The sequence below is a fragment of the Nerophis ophidion genome, linkage group LG14, assembly GCF_033978795.1.
Source record: "Nerophis ophidion isolate RoL-2023_Sa linkage group LG14, RoL_Noph_v1.0, whole genome shotgun sequence".
NCBI classification, from domain to species: Eukaryota; Metazoa; Chordata; class Actinopteri; order Syngnathiformes; family Syngnathidae; genus Nerophis; species Nerophis ophidion.
This window is the reverse complement of record NC_084624.1, coordinates 43,127,066-43,146,570: the sequence shown is the minus strand read 5'-3', so window position 1 is coordinate 43,146,570 and position 19,505 is coordinate 43,127,066. Positions and strand designations below refer to the sequence as shown.

At 44.6% G+C, this 19,505-nt stretch overlaps 1 protein-coding gene across 3 annotated transcripts in view; it reads right to left on the bottom strand.

Annotated features, from left to right (window-relative positions):
• The window catches only part of LOC133568706 (contactin-associated protein-like 4), a 284,727-nt gene that overhangs the window by 129,797 nt on the left and 135,425 nt on the right, over positions 1-19,505 (bottom strand). For all 3 annotated transcript variants that reach the window (XM_061920807.1, XM_061920808.1, XM_061920809.1), the window contains exon 3: positions 7,895-8,088. In XM_061920807.1, the coding sequence (XP_061776791.1) occupies positions 7,895-8,088 (194 nt within the window). The remainder of the gene's footprint in view (positions 1-7,894; positions 8,089-19,505) is intronic.

Sequence of the window (19,505 nt, the reverse complement as noted above, 5' to 3'; positions counted from 1 at the left end):
ACTGTTACGCCAGAGTGGCATTGTGATGCCAGAGGTTGTTTTTTCAAGGTGCAGAAGGATGTCAGGAAGCGACTTGCAGGTGAGAATAATTTATTTATTCTAGTTGTAGATCAGAAATGTGCTGCGCGGTGCCCACGGCATGGAAAACAAAAGGGTAGCCAAAAGATGCTAATATCTAAATGCAGACTATGAACGTAACCAAGAGCGTAACTGTTGCACTGGAGTAAACAAGACCAACAGGCCGAGTGAGGCCAGCGCGTAAACTAAATAGCCCTCTGATTAGTGCCCGGGCAACAGGTGCGCGTCCCGACACTAACCAGAGGCAGGTGACTATAATCTGCCGTCATGGCAACTGAGACACACAAACTCAACATGCTGCGAACACAAGTGAACTGAAAACATAAACAGAATATGATCCGGGCAGCTGATCATAACAGGACCCCCTCTTAAAGGACAGATTCCAGCTGTCCCCAGGAAAAAACTTAAAAACCCCCCAACTATAAGACAGTCCAAGAGTCAAGGGAGGGTGGAGGGAGGACATGTCGGAGGGTCGCCAGGCCACGTGTCCCCGAATCCACCTGGGACAAATCAAATGGCGGCGGCGAATGGAACACCGCTGCCGCAATTGTTGAGGCGGGCGACCTCGAAAAGGCCAAATTGGTGGCCGCCGAGAAGGTGGGCGCAAGTGGCCCCAGAAGTTGAGCAGCCGGAGAGTTTTCGGACAAAGTTTTGGGTGTCGCTGCTGTTCGCGCCACTGGCGTCCATGCACTGACCTCCGAGAGGACCGCCTGCAGGCCCCTGATTGCTGCTTGCGCAGTAGGCCAGCTCGAGGTCGCTGAAACGTCGTCGTGGAAACAGGAGGTGGCATCATCGCCGTGGAAGAAAGAGGCGGCGCCGTCGTCGCCGTGGAAGCAGGAGGCGGAGCTGTCGTCGCAGTGGATGCAGGAGGCGGCGCCGCCATCGCCGCCGTGGAAGCACGAGGCAGCGCCGTCGTCATGGAAGCAGGTACTGGTATGGGCTCCAGCCTTGGAGCAGGTGCAAGTGTGGCCTCCAGCCTAGGAGCGGGTGCTGGTGTGGGCTCCAGCCTTGGAGCGGGTGCTGGTGTGGGCTCCAGCCTTGGAGCGGGTGCTGGTGTGGGATCCAGCCTTGAGAGCGGGTGCTGGTGTGGGATTCAGCCTTGGAGCAGGTGCTGGTGTAGAATCCAGCCTTGGAGCAGGTGCTGGTGTGGGATCCAGCCTTGGAGCAGGTGATGGTGTGGGATCCAGCCTTGGAGCGGGTGCTGGTGTGGGATCCAGCCTTTGAGCGGGTGCTGAAGTGGGAACCGGCCTTTGAGCGGGTGCTGGTGTAGAAACCAGACTTGGGGCAGGTGCTGGTGTGGAAACCAGACTTGGGGCAGGTGCTGGTGTGTAAACCAGACTTGGACTTGGGGCTTGTGGCCTAGCTGGCGGTTGTGGCTTTGCTAGTCGAAAGACTGGTGGTGGTGGCCTAGCTGGGGGTTGTGGCTTGGCTACTCGAAAGACTGGTGGTGGTGGCCGCGCCGGAGGTTGCTGTTTGGCTGGGCGCAGCTGTGCTACTTCCGTAGCCCAGCTCCCAGCACTACCCCCCCCCCCCCCCAAGAAGCGGATACCAGACGCGCTCCCTGTGGTCTGGGATTGTCTTTGAGGGTGGGTGGAGGGAGGCCAGGAGGGGGGTAGACTCCTCCCCTTTTGATTGTCCAGAATGCCTTCTCACAAACCCCACCTGAGGTTGATTGGGAGGAAGAGAGGCAAAAGCCACTTACGTGGGCGGGGCTTGAGTCCTTATGGGCGGAGTCCAAAAAACAGGTGAATGGGATTGACTAGAATGAAATTAAAAAAAAAAAATCCTGATAATGTTTGATTTTCGAATTTAAGTCTTTAGGAAGTGGCTGACAGTAAGAATGAACAGAATGTAAAAAAAATGTTTTTGTCTATGACGTCATCAAAAGTGGACTGGGGCGTGTCATCAGGGGGCGCCAAGGGGATGACATCAAAGCTGCAGTCCAAGTGATTGACAGGCCAGCCGGAGAAATCTTTGAAAATGTGGTCATTTTGATTACCAACTGCCTGAGGAGAATCCTGGGCTGCTTGTAGCTGGCTGTGCTTCGGAGGGAAAAGTTTTGGGATTGGTGCGTCTTCGCTGCGAGCCGTAGTCTTCTTGGGTGACTTCCGCTTTCGCTGACGCGTTCGGTCTGGCTGTGAGCGGACATCCCCGGGCCAGACGGAGTCGATTTGGACCAACGAACCGTTAGGCCCCCACAAAAGGTATTTGCGCTCCAAAGGGGAATACCGGAGAGTCTCTTTCTCCATCGCCTTTAAGACCAGCCACGTCCCGTAGCCGGAATCCTCCACGCCCTCTTCGAAAAGACTGTTTGCTGTTGGTCTTCTGTTACGCTTGCGTGGCATTGTGATGCCGGAGGTCATCTTTTCAAGGTGCAGAGGGAAGTCAGGAAGCGGCTTGCAGGTGAGAATTAATTATTTATTCTAGTTGTAGATCAAAAATGTGCTGCACCGTGCCCACTGCACGGAAAATAAAAAGGTAGTCAAAAGCAAACAAGACCAACAGGCCGAGTGAGGCCAGCGCATAAACTAAATAGCCCTCTGATTAGTGCCCGGGCAACAGGTGCGCGCCCCGACAATAACCAGAGGCAGGTGACTATAATCTGCTGTCATGGCAACTGAGACACACAAACTCAACATGCTGCGAACACAAGTGAACTGAAAACATAAACCGGATATGATCCGGGCAGCGGATCATAACACAAACTGTACAAATATGGAATTAGAGGAGTGGGTCAAAAGTTACCTGAAGGACAGAAAACAGTTTTTGAAAGTAAACACTCCTACCCACTTCTCCAAAGCGGGCTGGTTCAGGGTGGAGGACAGGAGTAAAACAACCTGCACTGAGCCTAGTCTATAAAATTTGCTACACCTCCCTGATACCGACGTACAGGACTACTTAGGACCTTCATATTGTGAGACACATGCAACAACCCCTGTACCACCGTGCTGCTGTTAGCATGAGTATCCTGGCAAAAATATACCTCCTTTAGTGTTGGACCGGGCAGCACGGTGGTACAGGGGTTAGTGCAGGTGCCTCAAAATACAAAGGTCCTCTGTAGTTCTGAGTTCAGTCCCGGGCTCGGGATCTTTCTGTGTGGAGTTTGCATGTTCTCCCCGTGACTGCGTGGGTTCCCTCCGGGTACTCCGGCTTCCTCCCACCGCCAAAAACATGCACCTGGGGATAGGTTGATTGGCAACACTAAATTAGCCCTAGTGTGTGAATGTGTGTGTGAATGTCGTCCGTCCATCTATGTTGGCCTTTCGATGAGGTGGTGACTTGTCCAGGGTGTACCCTGCCTTCCGCCCGAATGCAGCTGAGATAAGCTCCAGCACCACCCACTGGAGGGACAAGCGGTAGGAAATGGATGGATGGATGGATAGTCTTCGACCGCCCAAACCCAGTTCACTATTGGTAACGCTCACAGAGCTATTGTCCCTCCTCTTAGACTTCCCCTCGTCACTTCACTTCCGCATCTGTCTTGCATTTTTAATCACCGAACATGACAGACATTTTAATATGAAGCTCCAGCTGTGCTCCAGTCCGTACCGGTGTGTCCTCGGGAAGCTAAGTGGCGCCCGATGGGCCGTGGTCTGCAGCAGCAGCTGCTTCAAAAAATGTGCTGGCAACAGGTTGGCCATGTCAGCAGCAGCTGCAGCTCTTGCGCTCTGTATGCATTATTAATGAGGAGTCAAAAGCTTGTGATGAATGCGATTATCTCCGCAGGATGGACCGATCCTTGCAGCCCCCCGCCGCTAACCGTTGTGCACGGTACAAGTAGGACTGTGGCACTGGAAAAAATGATCGGAATTGACGCTAGTTTATTACCCGAAGTGGATTTTTACCTTTTAATGTTTTATGTTTTTTGTAGATGTGGTAATGAGGGCTTCATCTGGCCAGGATCTTCAGCGGTCATTGGATCGGTTCGCAGCATTTAAGTCCCATCTTAAAACTCATTTGTATACTCTAGCCTTTAAATAGATCCACTTTTTAGACCAGTTGATCTGCCGTTCCTTTTCTTTTCTCCTCTGCCCCCTTCTCCCTTGTGGAAGGGGTGGCACAGGTCCAGTGGCCAGGGATGAAGTGCTAGCTGTCCAGAGTCGGGACCCAGGTGGACCACTCGCCTGTGCATCGGTGCATGGTGCTGGCCCCACCATGGACTGGACTCTCACTATTATGTTAGATCCACTATGGGCTGGACTTTCACAATATTATGCTAGACCCACTCGCCGTCCATTGCATCCGGTCTCCCCTCGAGGGGGGGGGGGTTCCGCTCCAAGATTTCTCATAGTCATTCACATTGCCATCCCACTGGGTTGTAAGTTTTTCCTTGCCCTTATGTGGGCTCTTAACCGAGAATGTCGTTATGTTTTTTGTAGCCCTTTGACACCCTTGTCGTTTAGGGCTAAATAAATAAACATTAATTGATTGATTGATTGATTGATTGAGTGTGAATCGACTAGGATGGGAATTAGCAACTCCAAGTCCGAGTCCATGGTGGAGTGCCATCTCCAAGTTGGGGAGGAGACCTTGCCCCATGTGGAGGAGTTCAAGTACCTCGGAGTCTTGTTCACGAGTGAGGGAAGAGTTGATCGTGAGATCGACAGGCGGATCGGTGCGGCGTCTTCACTAATGCGGACTCTCTATCAATCCGTTTTGGTGAGGAAGAAACTGAGCCGGAAGGCAAAGCTCTCAATTTACCGGCCGATCTACGTTCCCATCCTCACCTATGGTCATGAGCTTTGGGTTATGACCAAAAGGACAAGATCCCGGGTACAAGCGGCCAAAATTAGCTTCCTCCGCCAGGTGGCGGGGCTCTCCCTTAGAGATAGGATGAGAAGCTCTGTCTTCCGGGAGGAGCTCAAAGTAAACCTGATGCTCCTCCACATCGAGAGGAGCCAGATGAGGTGGTTCGGGCATCTGGTCAGGATGCCACCCGAACGCGTCCCTAGGGAGGTGTTTAGGGCACGTCCGACCGGTAGGAGGCCACGGGAAAACCCAGGACACGTTGGAAAGACTATGTCTCCCGGCTGGCCTGGGAACGCCTGAGGATCCCCCAGGAAGAGCTGGACCAAGTGGCTGGGGAGAGGGAAGTCTGGGCTTCCCTGCTTAGACCTTAGATAAGAGGAAGAAGATGGATGGATGGATGGTTTTATATTGCACTTGTTTTAACTCTTCTTAATTGCTTTGTTTAAATTATCCTGTCCAAAATGTGCCTCGAGGGCCATTTGCGGGCCCCACAGTTCTTGTACTTATGGCCCATATTGTAAACACGAAATTAAAGAACATTTTGTTTTGATTTGTTTGGCCAACTTTACAATGAATTGATTAATGTGGACCCCGACTTAAACAAGTTGAAAAACTTATTGGGGTGTTACCATTTAGTGGTCAATTGTACGGAATATGTACTGTACTGTACAATCTACTAATACAAGTTTCAATCAATCAAAACTATTACACAAAGTTGAGATGTGAGCTGATTTTACTTTAAATATATCTAACTGCATAGCATATTTGAACAAACAGCATTGTTAAGTAAATATACAGTACAAGCTAAACTTTTGGACACACCTTCTCATTCAGTGTGTTTTCTTTATTTTCATGACTATTTACAATGTGGATTGTCACTGAAGGCATAAAAACTATGAATGAACACCTGTGGAGTTACGTACTTAACGACAAAAGGTGAAATAACTAAAAACATGTTTTGTATTCGGGCTTCACGGTGGCAGAGGGGTTAGTGCGTCTGCCTCACAATACGAAGGTCCTGCAGTCCTGGGTTCAAATCCAGGCTCGGGATCTTTCTGTGTGGAGTTTGCATGTTCTCCCCGTGAATGCGTGGGTTCCCTCCGGGTACCCCGGCTTCCTCCCACTTCCAAAGACATGCACACTAAAATTGGCCCTAGTGTGTGAATGTGAGTGTGAATGTTGTCTGTCTATCTGTGTTGGCCCTGCGATGAGGTGGCGACTTGTCCAGGGTGTACCCCGCCTTCCGCCCGATTGTAGCTGAGATAGGCGCCAGCGCCCCCCGCGACCCCGAACGGGAATAAGCGGCAGAAAATGGATGGATGGATGGATGTTTTGTATTCTAGTTTCTTCAAAAGAGCCAACCTTTGCTCTGATTACTGCTTTGATTAATGTATTGTCATTAAATACCCCTAATTTTTGTAATCCTTTTTCTTGTTTTTGAACACTGACTTTTTGCACTGTATGAACGAACACTCTGATTATGCACTCTTGGCATTCTCTCGATGAACTTTAAAAGGTAGTCAAAAGTCATCTGCAATGGTTTTCACTTCACAGGCGAGCTTGAAGCTCATCGAGAGAATGCCAAGAGTGTGCAAAGCAGTAATCAGAGTACATAACTCCACGTGTTTATTCATACACTGCATCAGTGTTCAAAATCAAGAAAAAAAAAAAAATTAGGGGCATTTTAATTGAACTAAGCAAAATGATCTGCCAATAGAACAAAACAAGTTCTGCTTGTCAAGACTTTCCAAAACAAGTCAAATTAGCTAACTTCAATTAACCCAAAAATACCTAAAAATAAATATATTCTCACTAATAAATGCTCTTTTCTTGGTAGAAGAAAAAGAGACCTTTTTGCTCAATATGTTGAAAAATATTCTTAAATTAAGTAAATGCTAGTGTCATTATCTTAGAATGGAATAGAATAGAACAGAATGGACATTATTGTCATTATATTTGCATATAATTAGATTAAAGACTACAATTTAAGGTGCGGTAGTGGGAACAAATATGGGGTAAAATAAATAACAAAAGAGGTAAAAAAGGAAAACAACTAACAATTGAAATAAACAGACTACTATCCAATAAAAATAATAAGCAATCCTGTACAAAATACAAAACACTATAGAAATACAAAATACTGTACAATGTACAGAAAAAGACAAGAGTACCGAAGTAATAAATAACAATCAGTGTCGGACGTATTGCACTCGAAGGGTAGTATTGCACAGTAGGGTATTAGGGCAGGATATTGTACAGGGGTGAATTATTATTATTATAAGTTAGAGTTCAACATGGTGACAGCTCTGGGGAAAAAAGCTGTCTCTGAGCCTGTTTGTTCTGGTTCTGATACACCTGTAGCGCCTGCCCAATGGTAGCAGGTCGAACAGGTGGAAGCCAGGGTGTGTGCTGTCTTTGGTGATGTTTTTTTCTTTCTTGAGGCAACGGAAGTCGTGTAAATCCTTCAGGGAGAGCAGGGGACAGACGATCATTTTTTGTGCAGACTTTATGACCCTCTGAATCGCCTGTTTGTCTGCTTCAGTGCAGCTGGCGTACCACACTGTTATGCAGTCATCTTGACATCATGATATGCGCTCGGCATCATGATTTTTCTTTTTCATGCTTGAAATAAGAAATTATTACTTTGAAAAAGTAGCTTTATACCTGTGAGTGTTAATGACACAGCTTTGCATCAATTGCTATTCTAGTTTCAAGCATGTTTTACTCAATATAGGTCATAAAATGTCAGCGACAAGCTGTAATATCTTACTGAGATGATTTCGGACCAAAACCCTTAAAACAAGTAAAACAGTAGAACATAAAATCTGCTTAGTGAGAAGAATTATCTTATCAGACAGAAAATAATGCAAATATCACCCTTATTTGAGATATCTAATCTTACTTAGATTTTAGTTGTTGCAGTGTAGTTTTGATGCCTTCAGTGACAATCTACGATGTAATAGTCATGAAAATAAAAGAAAAGGTGTGTCCAAACTTTTGGCCTGTACTATATATAAAGTTGCCCGAGCATATTTTTTTTTTTCTGTCCCTGTGACAGAGGACTCACCCCGATGCTGTCCTCCAGCCGGTACTGCTTCCAGTTGTGTCCCGTATCGCTGAACATCAACAGGTAGGACGTCAGCCAATCAGAGCTGCCGTAGCGACCCTGCGTGGCCACCGCTGTGATCCTGGTCCTCTGTCCAAGGTCCACCTCTAGCCACTGATACGAGTTTGAAGTGAGCGGAGACCAGCCTCCTGCTCCTGAAAAAAAAAAATCACATGAAATGCATTCTGTTATGACTGATTGGACTGATTTGCATAAAAGAAATCGGAATTAAAGCCTTCCTGTAGCAAAGGCTGATCACTGCTGTTGCCTTTTCCTCCTCGACCAGATGGTCTCATTCCAGAACGCTGCAGGAGCTTTTTTTTTTTTGTTGTTTTGTTTTTTTTTGTTAAATTTGTGTGGAGGGAGGAAAAGCCTTTTGGAATGCAGAACTTCACATTTTCATTTATCATCATGTGTCAAAAGAAGGAGGAGGACATACTCTGCCAATTCTGAACAATCGGGCGGTTTAAAGGCTGCACCTCTACAGCTTTTAATTCTCATTCATCATCTTTGCATAGCAGCGCTGTTTTGAGGCTGACAGCCTCATTTTCCCGCTCGCTTGGTCCAAATGGAGGGAAATGTTCAAGTCTGGATTTAAAGCATCGGCACAAGGACGGCTCAGATTATGTGCAAACATTGGCTTGTGCGGACAATGTTTCTTTTATATCACAGATATAAACAAAACCAAACAATTACACAAGGCGACTCGGTAAAGAATCCGGGTATTATCTTCGACCCGACTCTCTCGCTTGAGTCACACATCAAGAGTGTTACTAAACGGCCTTCTTTCATCACCGTAATATCTCTAAAATTCGTTCCATTTTGTCCACCAGCGACGCTGAGATCATTATTCATTCGTTTGTTACGTCTCGTCTCGATTACTGTAACACAGTGGTTCTCAAATGGGGGTACGCGTACCCCTGGGGGTACTTGAAGGTATGCCAAGGGATACGTGAGATTTTTAAAAAAATATTCTAAAAATAGCAACAATTCAAAAATCATTTTTAGATATATTTATTGAATAATACTTCAACAAAATATGAATGTAAGTTCATAAACTGTGTTGACAGCTACATTTTTTGTGGACATGTTCCATAAAAATTGATGTTAAAGATTTCGTTTATACTGGCTCACCTGCACTGGCTTCCTGTGCACTTAAGATGGGACTTTAAGGTTTTACTACTTACGTATAAAATACTACACGGTCTAGCTCCATCCTATCTTGCCGATTGTATTGTACCATATGTCCCGGCAAGAAATCTGCGTTCAAAGAACTCCGGCTTATTAGTGATTCCAAGAGCCCAAAAAAAGTCTGCGGGCTATAGAGCGTTTTCAGTTCGGGCTCCAGTACTCTGGAATGCCCTCCCGGTAAAAGTTCGAGATGCCACCTCAGTAGAAGCATTTAAGTCTCACCTTAAAACTCATCTGTATACTTTAGCCTTTAAATAGACTCCCTTTTTAGACCAGTTGATCTGCCGTTTCTTTTCTTTTTCTCCTATGTCCTACTCTCCCTTGTGGACGGGGTCCGGTCCGATCCGGTGGCCATGTACTGCTTGCCTGTGTATCGGCTGGGGACATCTCTGCGCTGCTGATCCGCCTCCGCTTGGGATGTTTTCCTGCTGGCTCCGCTGTGAACGGGACTCTCGCTGCTGTGTTGGATCCGCTTTGGACTGGACTCTCGCGACTGTGTTGGATCCATTATGGATTGAACTTTCGCAGTATCATGTTAGACCCACTCGACATCCATTGCTTTCCTCCTCTCTAAGGTTCTCATAGTCATCATTGTCACCGACGTCCCACTGGGTGTGAGTTTTCCTTGCCCTTATGTGGGCCTACCGAGGATGTCGTAGTGGTTTGTGGTGTGGTTTGTGCAGCCCTTTGAGACACTAGTGGTTTAGGGCTATATAAATAAACATTGATTGATTGATTGATTATAATTAAATTCATGAACCCAGATGGATCTGTATTACAATCCCCAAAGTGGTCACTTTAGGTTGATGATTACTTCTATGTGTAGAAATCTTTATTTATAATTGAATCACTTGTTTATTTTTGAGTTATTTTTATATCTTTTTTTCCAAATAGCTCAAGAAAGACCACTATAAATGAGCAATATTTTGCACTGTTACACAATTCAATAAATCAGAAACTGATGACATAGTGCTGTATTTTACTACTTTATCTCTTTTTTTTTTTTCAATAAAAAATGCTTTGCTCTGATTAGGGGGTACATGAATTAAAAAAACTTTCACAGGGGGTACATCACTGAAAAAAGGTTGAGAAATACTGCGGTAACATATTATTTTAGGGTCTCCCCATAGCAGCGGTCGGCAACACAAAATGTTGAAAGAGCCATCCATCCATCCATTTCCTACAGCTTATTCCCATTCGGGGTGGTGGGGGGTGCTGGCGCCTATCTCAGCTACAATCGGGCGGAAGGCAGGGTACACCCTGGACAAGTCGCCACCTCATCGCAGGGCCAACACAGATAGACAGACAACATTCACACTCACATTCACACACTAGGGCCAATTTAGTGTTGCCAGTCAACCTATCCCCAGGTGCATGTTTTTGGAAGTGGGAGGAAGCCGGAGTACCCGTAGGGAACCCACGCAGTCACGGGGAGAACATGCAAACTCCACACAGAAAGATCCCGAGCCTGGATTTGAACCCAGGACTGCAGGAACTTCGTATTGTGAGGCAGACGCACTAACCCCTGTACCACCGTGAAGCCATATTGGACCAAAAATACAAAAACAAATCTGTCTGGAGCCGCAAAAAAAAATAAAAGCCACATTACATACAGATAGTGTGTCATGAGATATAAATTGAATTATGAGGACTTAAAGGAAACCAAATGAGCTCAAATATAGCTACAAATGAGGCATAATGATGCAATATGTACATACAGCTAGCCTAAATAGCATGTTAGCATTGATTAGCTTGCAGTCATGCAGTGACCAAATATGTCTGATTAGCACACTCCACACAAGTCAATAACATCAACAAAACTCACCTTTGTGCATTCACGCACAACGTTAAAAGTTTGGTGGACAAAATGAGACAGAAAAAGAAGTGGCATAAAACACGTCCAAGAAAGTCGGAGAAAGTTGTACATGTAAACAAACTGCGGTGAGTTCAAGGACCGCCAAAATTAGTAGGACAAAACGGCGCTTGCCAATTACTCGAATCAGTGAAGCATGTTTAATATAAACGATGTGCTTTTAGGGAGGTTTGTGTCATGTTTGTCCTCCTGCAGAAACCATATTAAAACCAAAAATGTGTTTTTTCCCTTCATTTTTTTCCATTTTTCATTCTTTTTTGAAAAAGCTCCAGAGAGCCACAGGGGCGGCACTAAAGAGCCGCATGCGGCTCTAGAGCCGCGGGATGCCGACCCCCGCCCCATGTCTAGCATTAAAAGATTACAGTTGGTACAAAATGCGGCTGCTAGACTTTCGACGAGAACAAGAAAGTTTGATCGTATTACGCCTGTACTGGCTCACCTGCACTTAAGATCTGACAATAACGTTTTACTACTTACGTATAAAATACTACACGGTCTAGCTCCATCCTATCTTGCCGATTGTATTGTACCATATGTCCCGGCAAGAAATCTGCGTTCAAAGAACTCCGGCTTATTAGTGATTCCCAGAGCTCCAAAAAAAGTCTGCGGGCTGGAATGCCCTCCCGGTAACAGTTAGAGATGCTACCTCAGTAGAAGCATTTAAGTCCCATCTTAAAACTCATTTGTATACTCTAGCCTTTAAATAGACACCCCTTTTAGACCAGTTGATCGGCCGTTTCTTTTCTTCGCTCCTCTTCCCCCCTCTCCTTCGTGGAGCGGGGGCACAGGTTCGGTGGCCATGAATGAAGCGCTGGCTGTCCAGAGTCGGGACCCGAGATGGACCGCTCGCCCGTGCATCAGTTGGGGACATCTCTGCTCTGCTGACCCTTCTCCGCATGGGGTGGTCTCCTGCTGACACCACTATGGACTGGACTCTCACTATTATGTTAGATCAGGGGTCACATACCTTTTTGAAACCAAGAGCTACTTCTTGGGTACTGATTAATGCGAAGGGCTACCAGTTTGATACACACTTAAATAAATTGCCAGAAATAGTCAATTTGCTCAATCTACCTTTGATAAATGAATATATATATATATATATATATATATATATATATATATATATATATATATATTTAAATTTTAAAAATGGGTAATTATGTCTGTCATTCCGTCGTACATTTTTTTTCCTTTTACGGAAGGTTTTTTGTCGAGAATAAATGATGAAAAAAAACACAATTGAACGGTTTAAAAGAGGAGAAAACAGAAAAAAAAAGAAAATTAAATTTTGAAACATAGTTTATCTTCAATTTCGACTTTTTAAATTTCAAAATTCAACCGAAAAAAAAGAAGAGAAAAAGTAGCTAATTCAAAATCTTTTTGAAAAAATAAAAAAAATTAAATTTATGGAACATCATTAGTATTTTTTTCCTGATTAAGATTAATTTTAGAATTTTGATGACATGTTTTAAATAGGTTAAAATCCAATCTGCATTTTGTTAGAATATATAACAAATTGGACCAAGCTGTTTTTCTAACAAAGACAAATAATTATTTCTTCTAGATTTTGAACAAAAATTTAAAAAAAAAATCAAAAGACTTGGAAATAAGGTTTAAATTTGATTCTACAGATTTTCTACATTTGCCAGAATATTTTTATTTTATTTTAATCATGATAAGTTTGAATAAATATTTCACAAATATTCTTCTTCGAAAAAACAGAAACTAAAATGAAGAATTAAATTAAAATGTATTTATTTTTCTTTACAATAAAAAAATTGTCAGGGAAGAAGAGGAAGGAATTTAAAAGGTAAAAAGGTTTAAAAATCCTAAAATTATTTTTAAGGTTGTACTTTTTCTCTAAAATTGTCTTTCAGAAAGTTATAAGAAGCAAAGTAAAAAAATAAATGAATTTTTTTTAAACAAGTGAAGACCAAGTCTTTAAAATATTTTTTGGATTTTCAAATTCTATTTGAGTTTTGTCTCTCTTAGAATTAAAATGTCGAGCAAAGCGAGACCAGCTTGCTAGTAAATAAATACAATTTTAAAAATAATGGCAGCTCAAACAGTGGTTCTGTTTGAGCTATTTTTAGAACAGGCCAGCGGGCTACTCATCTGGTCCTTACGGGCGACCTGGTGCCCGCGGGCACCGCGTTGGTGACCCCTGTGTTAGATCCACTATGGGCTAGACTTTCACAACATTATGCTAGATCCACTGACGTACATTACACCGGTTACCCTAGAGGGGAGGGGGGTCCTCTCCAAGGTTTCTCATTGTCATCCCACTGGGTTGAGTTTTTCCTTGCCCTGATGTGGGATCTGAACCGAGGATGTCGTTGTGGCTTGTGCAGCCCTTTGAGACACTTGTGATTTAGGGTTATATAAATAAACATTGATTGATTGATACCTTTTTTTAAATTAGGGATGTTTCACCACGGGTGATACAACATTGTCACTAAATTGTGTCACTAGCATCACTTTGTGCTGTAGTTTCACATTTTTGCTGTAGTTTAACATTTTGCCATATCAAAGTTAGGGGTATTCAAACTTTTGACGACCATTGACGTACTTATAGAAAAGAGTGCAGACCTTCGCAAGGCCTTATCTCCAAAAGGAAAGAATCCTTTAAAGGGGCGGTATAGCTCGGTTGGTAGAGTGGCCGTGCCAGCAACTTGAGGGTTCCAGGTTCGATCCCCGCTTCTGCCCTCCTAGTCACTGCCGTTGTGTCCTTGGGCAAGACACATTACCCACCTGCTCCCAGTGCCACCCACACTGGTTTGAAAATGTAACTTAAATATTGGGTTTCACGATGTAAAGCGCTTTGAATCAGTAGAGAAAAGCGCTATATAAATGCAATTAACTTCACAAAAAAAAAAAAAAATCCTGAATTCAGACAGTGATACAGATCAGCTCCAAAATCTGACCACTTGTGCCCTATCCCATTCCTGACCTTTCCTGAAGGTTTAATCAATATTTAACCCAGACCTTATCGAGCTATGTTGCTAACTAGCAGACAACCAAACAAACCCCAGCAAATACATAACCTCTTAGTGGAGCTAATTAATCAAAGGGGAAATAAAATTGCCATGTCCGTGGATGTCTGTTTTGTTCATCTGTCGCTTCCAAACAGGCTCCAGAATGGTCCACTCTGGGCTGTTTTATAGTGCATCCCCAAATAAATCACAGCGCTTGACTTTTTCCCACGTTTTGTTATGTCACAGTCTTACTCCAAAATGAAATATGCATTCATCTATTTTCTACAGCTTGTCTTTCTCACGGTCGCAGGGGATGCTGGAGCCTATCCCAGCTGCGTTCGAGCGGAAGGCGGGGTACCTCATCACAGGGCCTACACAGATAGACCGACAACATTTACACCCACATTCACACACTAGGGCCCATTTAGTGTTGCCACACACAAAAAAATATTAGGTTAAAAAAAGAACGAACCCCTTATTTAAGTTATTTCAACTTAACATTTTTAATTACTTTTATTATAAGTTTATCTTATTTAATTTTTTGTTTTTTTAACCCAACTTTTGCTTTGAATGTATAAACCAAAAGGTTGACAAGTCCAAATTTCAATTTGTTTTTGGAAACTGGGAACGTCGTGTCCTTCGGTCGATCCCTCAGGCGGTACTGCATCAAAAAGCGACATCAGTGTGTAAAGGATATCACCCCGTGGGCTCAGGAACACTTCAGAAAACCACTGTCAGTAACTAAAGTTTGTCGCTACATCTGTAAGGTCTAGTTAAAACAAAGCGAAAACCATTTATCAACAACACCCAGAAACGCCGCCGGCTTCGCTGGGCCCGAGCTCATCAAAGATGGACTGACGCAAAGTAGAAAAGTGTTTTGTGGTCTGACAAGTCCACATTTTAAATTGTTTTTGGAAACTGTGAACGTTGTGACTTCCATCCCATAGAGGAAAAGAACCATCCGGACTGTTATAGGCGCAAAGTTCAAAAGCCAGCATCTGTTATGGTATGGGGGTGTATTAGTACCCAAGGCATGGGTAACTTACACATCTGTGAAGGCACCATTAATGCTGAAAGGTAAGTGCAGGTTTTGAAGCAACATATGTTGCCATCCAAGCGACGCTATCATGGACACCCCTGCTTATTTCAGCAAGACAATGCCATGCCATGTGTTACGACGGCGTGGCTTCATAGTAAAAGAGTGTGGGTACTAGACTGGCCTGCCTGTAGTCCAGACCTGTCTACCATTGAAAATTTGTGGCACAATATGAAGCGCAAAATACCACAACGGAGATCCCGGACTGTTGAACAACTTAAGCTGTACATCAAGCAAGAATGGGAAAAAAATTCATCTGAAAAGCTCCAAAAATTGGTCTCCTCAGTTACTAAACGTTTATTGAGTGTTGTTAAACGGAAAGGCCATGTAGCACAGTGGTAAAAATGACCTTGTGCAAACTTTTTTGCAATGTGTTGCTGCCGTTAAATTCCAAGTTAATGATTATTTGCAAAAAATAATTAAGTTTCTCAGTTCGAACATTAAATATCTTGTCTTTGCAGTCTATTCAAATTAATTTAAGTTGAAAAGGATTAGCAAATCATTGGATTCTGTTTTTATTTACTAATTACACAATGTGTCACCTTGACTGGTTTTGGGTTTTGTATAACTCCATAAAATCTTTTAAGTGTATTTTTCAATTGTATCCTGATTGAAAAACATATGTTCCAGTTTGTTATTATTACAAGCCATACTTTCAAAAAATATGCATTTTTACAACATGTTTTAAAGAGATACAAATTGAAAATTACGTCTGGGTCTGGGGTTTATTTTATTGATCAACTCATTTCGAATTGGATGTTTATTTAGAGGGCTTAAGTGCAGTTCCCCTTTGAGAATCTTGATTGAAGGTACAGTGTGATGATTTACAGACGGAACCTTTTTAATTTTCTATTGCTGTGCACAAAGTCAGAACACCAGATAACACTACAGAAAAATAAATAAATGAAAATACATTCACAGATGAAACAGTCTTGCGAGCCAATTCTAATTCACTAGACAGTAACAGTTAATTTAAGCTTTTCAACTATTCAACAATACCATTGTCCATTGCCAACAATTGTGTGTCTACATACAATTGTAAGCTTTTGACAATATTTGATAAACATATGTGGTTGGACATGGCATAAAGATAGTTTTAAGTGGCATTAAAAATGGCATTAAAAAGTGTTCAATTAGATTTGCTGAGCCCTGTAGAAACCATGATTATATTACACAGTCCATTCATGTCAGCAATTAACTTCAAATGTGAAACTAATCTGTGATATTACATGCAAAGTGAGATATGTCAAGCCTGTATTTGTTATATTTTTTCTCTTCATGGCTTGCAGCTTTTAAACCTTACATTTTCTGAGATTTTAAATAATTTTTTTTATAAACTGTAAGCCCTTGTCATCAATATTATAACCAATAAAGGCTTGACATATCTCACTTTGCATGTAATAAGTTAATATCACATGTTACTCAATGTTACTGTGGAGGGAGGTGTGGCCAGCTCTGCTTGCAGGAGCGAAACTCACCGCCTCTATCCAATGGTACTGAAGACACTCATTTGCCGCTTTTCCACTAACGCAGGGGTAGGCCACGCAGAACATTGAAAGAGCCATTTTGGACCCAAATAACAAAAATCGTCTCCGTCTGGAGTCAATGGGAGGGGGTAGAGTTTAAAGTTATGGTAGCACAATTAGCCCCGAACGGGCTAACATCACGACTTAACGGGTTACACGTTCGAATCGCACAGCGACTCTGTCAGAGTATCAGCGCTGGGGTCCGGTGCACCACTGTTTTGTATTGTTGCTCGGTCCTTCGATGGGGTGCTTCGGAAGCTACCGGACCGCTTGTCTCCCCGGCCCGGAGTGTTAACAGCGGCGCCGGGGGAGGGAGCGAGAATGAGAGACACACACACGAGAGAGAGAGAGAGAGAGAGCGAGAGAGAGACAAAGAGAGAGAGAGAGAGAGCAGGTGGGCGAGCGAGGGAGGGAAGAAGAGCGCGTGCAGGTCTCGTGGAAAAGCGGCAAAACATTTCTCTGCTTGCATCACGCAAGTGACGTCAATGTTCGACCCTCGAGAGCCACATATCACACACCGTGATTGGTAGATTCCTTCTGCTCCGCACACAACGCTGTCGAGCGCCATTCATATAAAACTCACGGGCCGCCATACTTGCCAACACTCTTGGATTTTCCGGGAGACTCCCGAAATTCAGTGCTTCTCCCGAAAATCTCCAGAAATTTAGCCGGAGCCTCCAGCTTAAATATGCACAGTTCGAAGCTTGAAAAGGGGGATTGCAGGCAAATCTGACAGCATTTAAAGTCATTTTTAAAAACGACTGCTAATCCTCCTCCTTTTCGACCGGACGACCGCGGCGAATTAAAGTAGGAACACCCCGGAGGCAGAAGTTCATTAAGAGGGGCGGACTCACCGGCTCTCAGCCATGTTTCCCTCACACAGAGGAAGTCAAGTCCGCGGGAAGTGAAGAAATCCTTCAGAATATACGTTTTGTTTGTCAAAGATCTTGCGTTCACAAGACTGAACCTGGCGGGGGCCAGCACGTCCAAGGGCGCAGCTAATCCAGGTGGGGCCAGACACACAGCCCGCAGGTAGCGGGGGAGAGGAGCTACGAAGCGTTAAAGGAAGGCAAGGAATCCGGCCAGGTGAAAAAGCTGACTGGGACGTCGAAAAACCAACATCGAAGTTGATCATATCAGTGGGAGAGGGGCAAAGATCCAACAGTGTTTGGCGGTCATACACAACCAGTGAGCTGACAGAGACGAAAATGGACGCAAACAACACAAAAACGAACAGAGCTGACAGCGAGAGACGGCAGGCCAAAGCACATACTGGCGCCATCTTCTGGAAACTCGTAAGTGACGTTACTCAAATAGTGAAAGGTAAGTGTTGTTGTTTTTTTTTAGTAACCAGCAAGCACAGTACAGTTAGTAGAACAACTGTGTTTTTATTACTGTGTATTTAATAGGTGCCGTCTGAAATTCAACTATTTCTTTTATTTATATATATATATATAATAAAAGGGTGGAGTGCCATCTCCGGGTTGGGGAGGAGACCCTGCCCCAAGTGGAGGAGTTCAAGTACCTAGGAGTCTTGTTCACGAGTGGGGGAAGAGTGGATCGTGAGATCGACAGGCGGATCGGTGCGGCGTCTTCAGTAATGCGGACGTTGTACCGATCCGTTGTGGTGAAGAAGGAGCTGAGCCGGAAGGCAAAAGCTCTCAATTTACCGGTCGATCTACGTTCCCATCCTCACCTATGGTCATGAGCTTTGGGTCATGACCGAAAGGATAAGATCACGGGTACAAGCGGCCGAAATGAGTTTCCTCCGCCGTGTGGCGGGGCTCTCCCTTAGAGATAGGGTGAGAAGCTCTACCATCCGGGAGGGACTCAAAGTAAAGCCGCTGCTCCTCCACATCGAGAGGAGCCAGATGAGGTGGTTCGGGCATCTGGTCAGGATGCCACCCGAACGCCTCCCTAGGGAGGTGTTTAGTGCACGTCCAACTGGTAGGAGGCCACGGGGAAGACCCAGGACACGTTGGGAAGACTATGTCTCCCGGCTGGCCTGGGAACGCCTCGGGATCCCCCGGGAAGAGCTAGACGAAGTGGCTGGGGAGAGGGAAGTCTGGGTTTCCCTGCTTAGGCTGTTGCCCCCGCGACCCGACCTCGGATAAGCGGAAGATGATGGATGGATATATAATAAAATAAATATATATAGCTAGAATTCACTGAAAGTCAAGTATTTCATTTATATATAAATATATATGAAATACTCGAGTTGGTGAATTGGCTGTAAATATATTCCTCCCCTCTTAACCACGTCCCCAAACCACGCCTCCGCCCCAACCCCGACCACGCCCCCCACCTCCCGAAATCGGAGGTCTCAAGGTTGGCAAGTATACGGGCCGCGCTAATATTAAACTTTCATATTAAGGTTAGGGCGGAAAAATAATTGTGGCCCGCGTGTCTGGGACCCCTGCTCTAACCACTATGCCACTGAGTAGGTCACTAGGTCACACAGTCTTTCTTTAGTGTGTGACATGGCAAATTCCTGGAGGGGCAGGACTGATTAATTATGACGTGCTCAGGTAACAAAGCAGTTGCATGCTGTCAAATTAAAAATGTCTGCCTCGCCATTAATTATCCGCCAGGAACAACTGGAGCGTCTAAACACGGCAAACGGATCAAGTGTGAACTTTGGAACGCTGAAAGGCCAACGCTAATAAGCGCAGGACTAAACGATGGAGAGCCGACACGTTGACCTTTGCTAATCAAGACGGGAGAAGGACGGGATTAGACGGAAAAAAAGCGCGTCTGCGTCGTTGGAGGGTGATGGCTCCACTGTCACTTTTCATCCAAGGAGGAGAGTTAGCGGCAGAGAACATCACGTCGCCGTGTCAGACACTTAGTGGAGTTCTACTCCGCCTCCCCAGGGTCCATCATACGCAGGTGGAGGATTAGCCTCCCC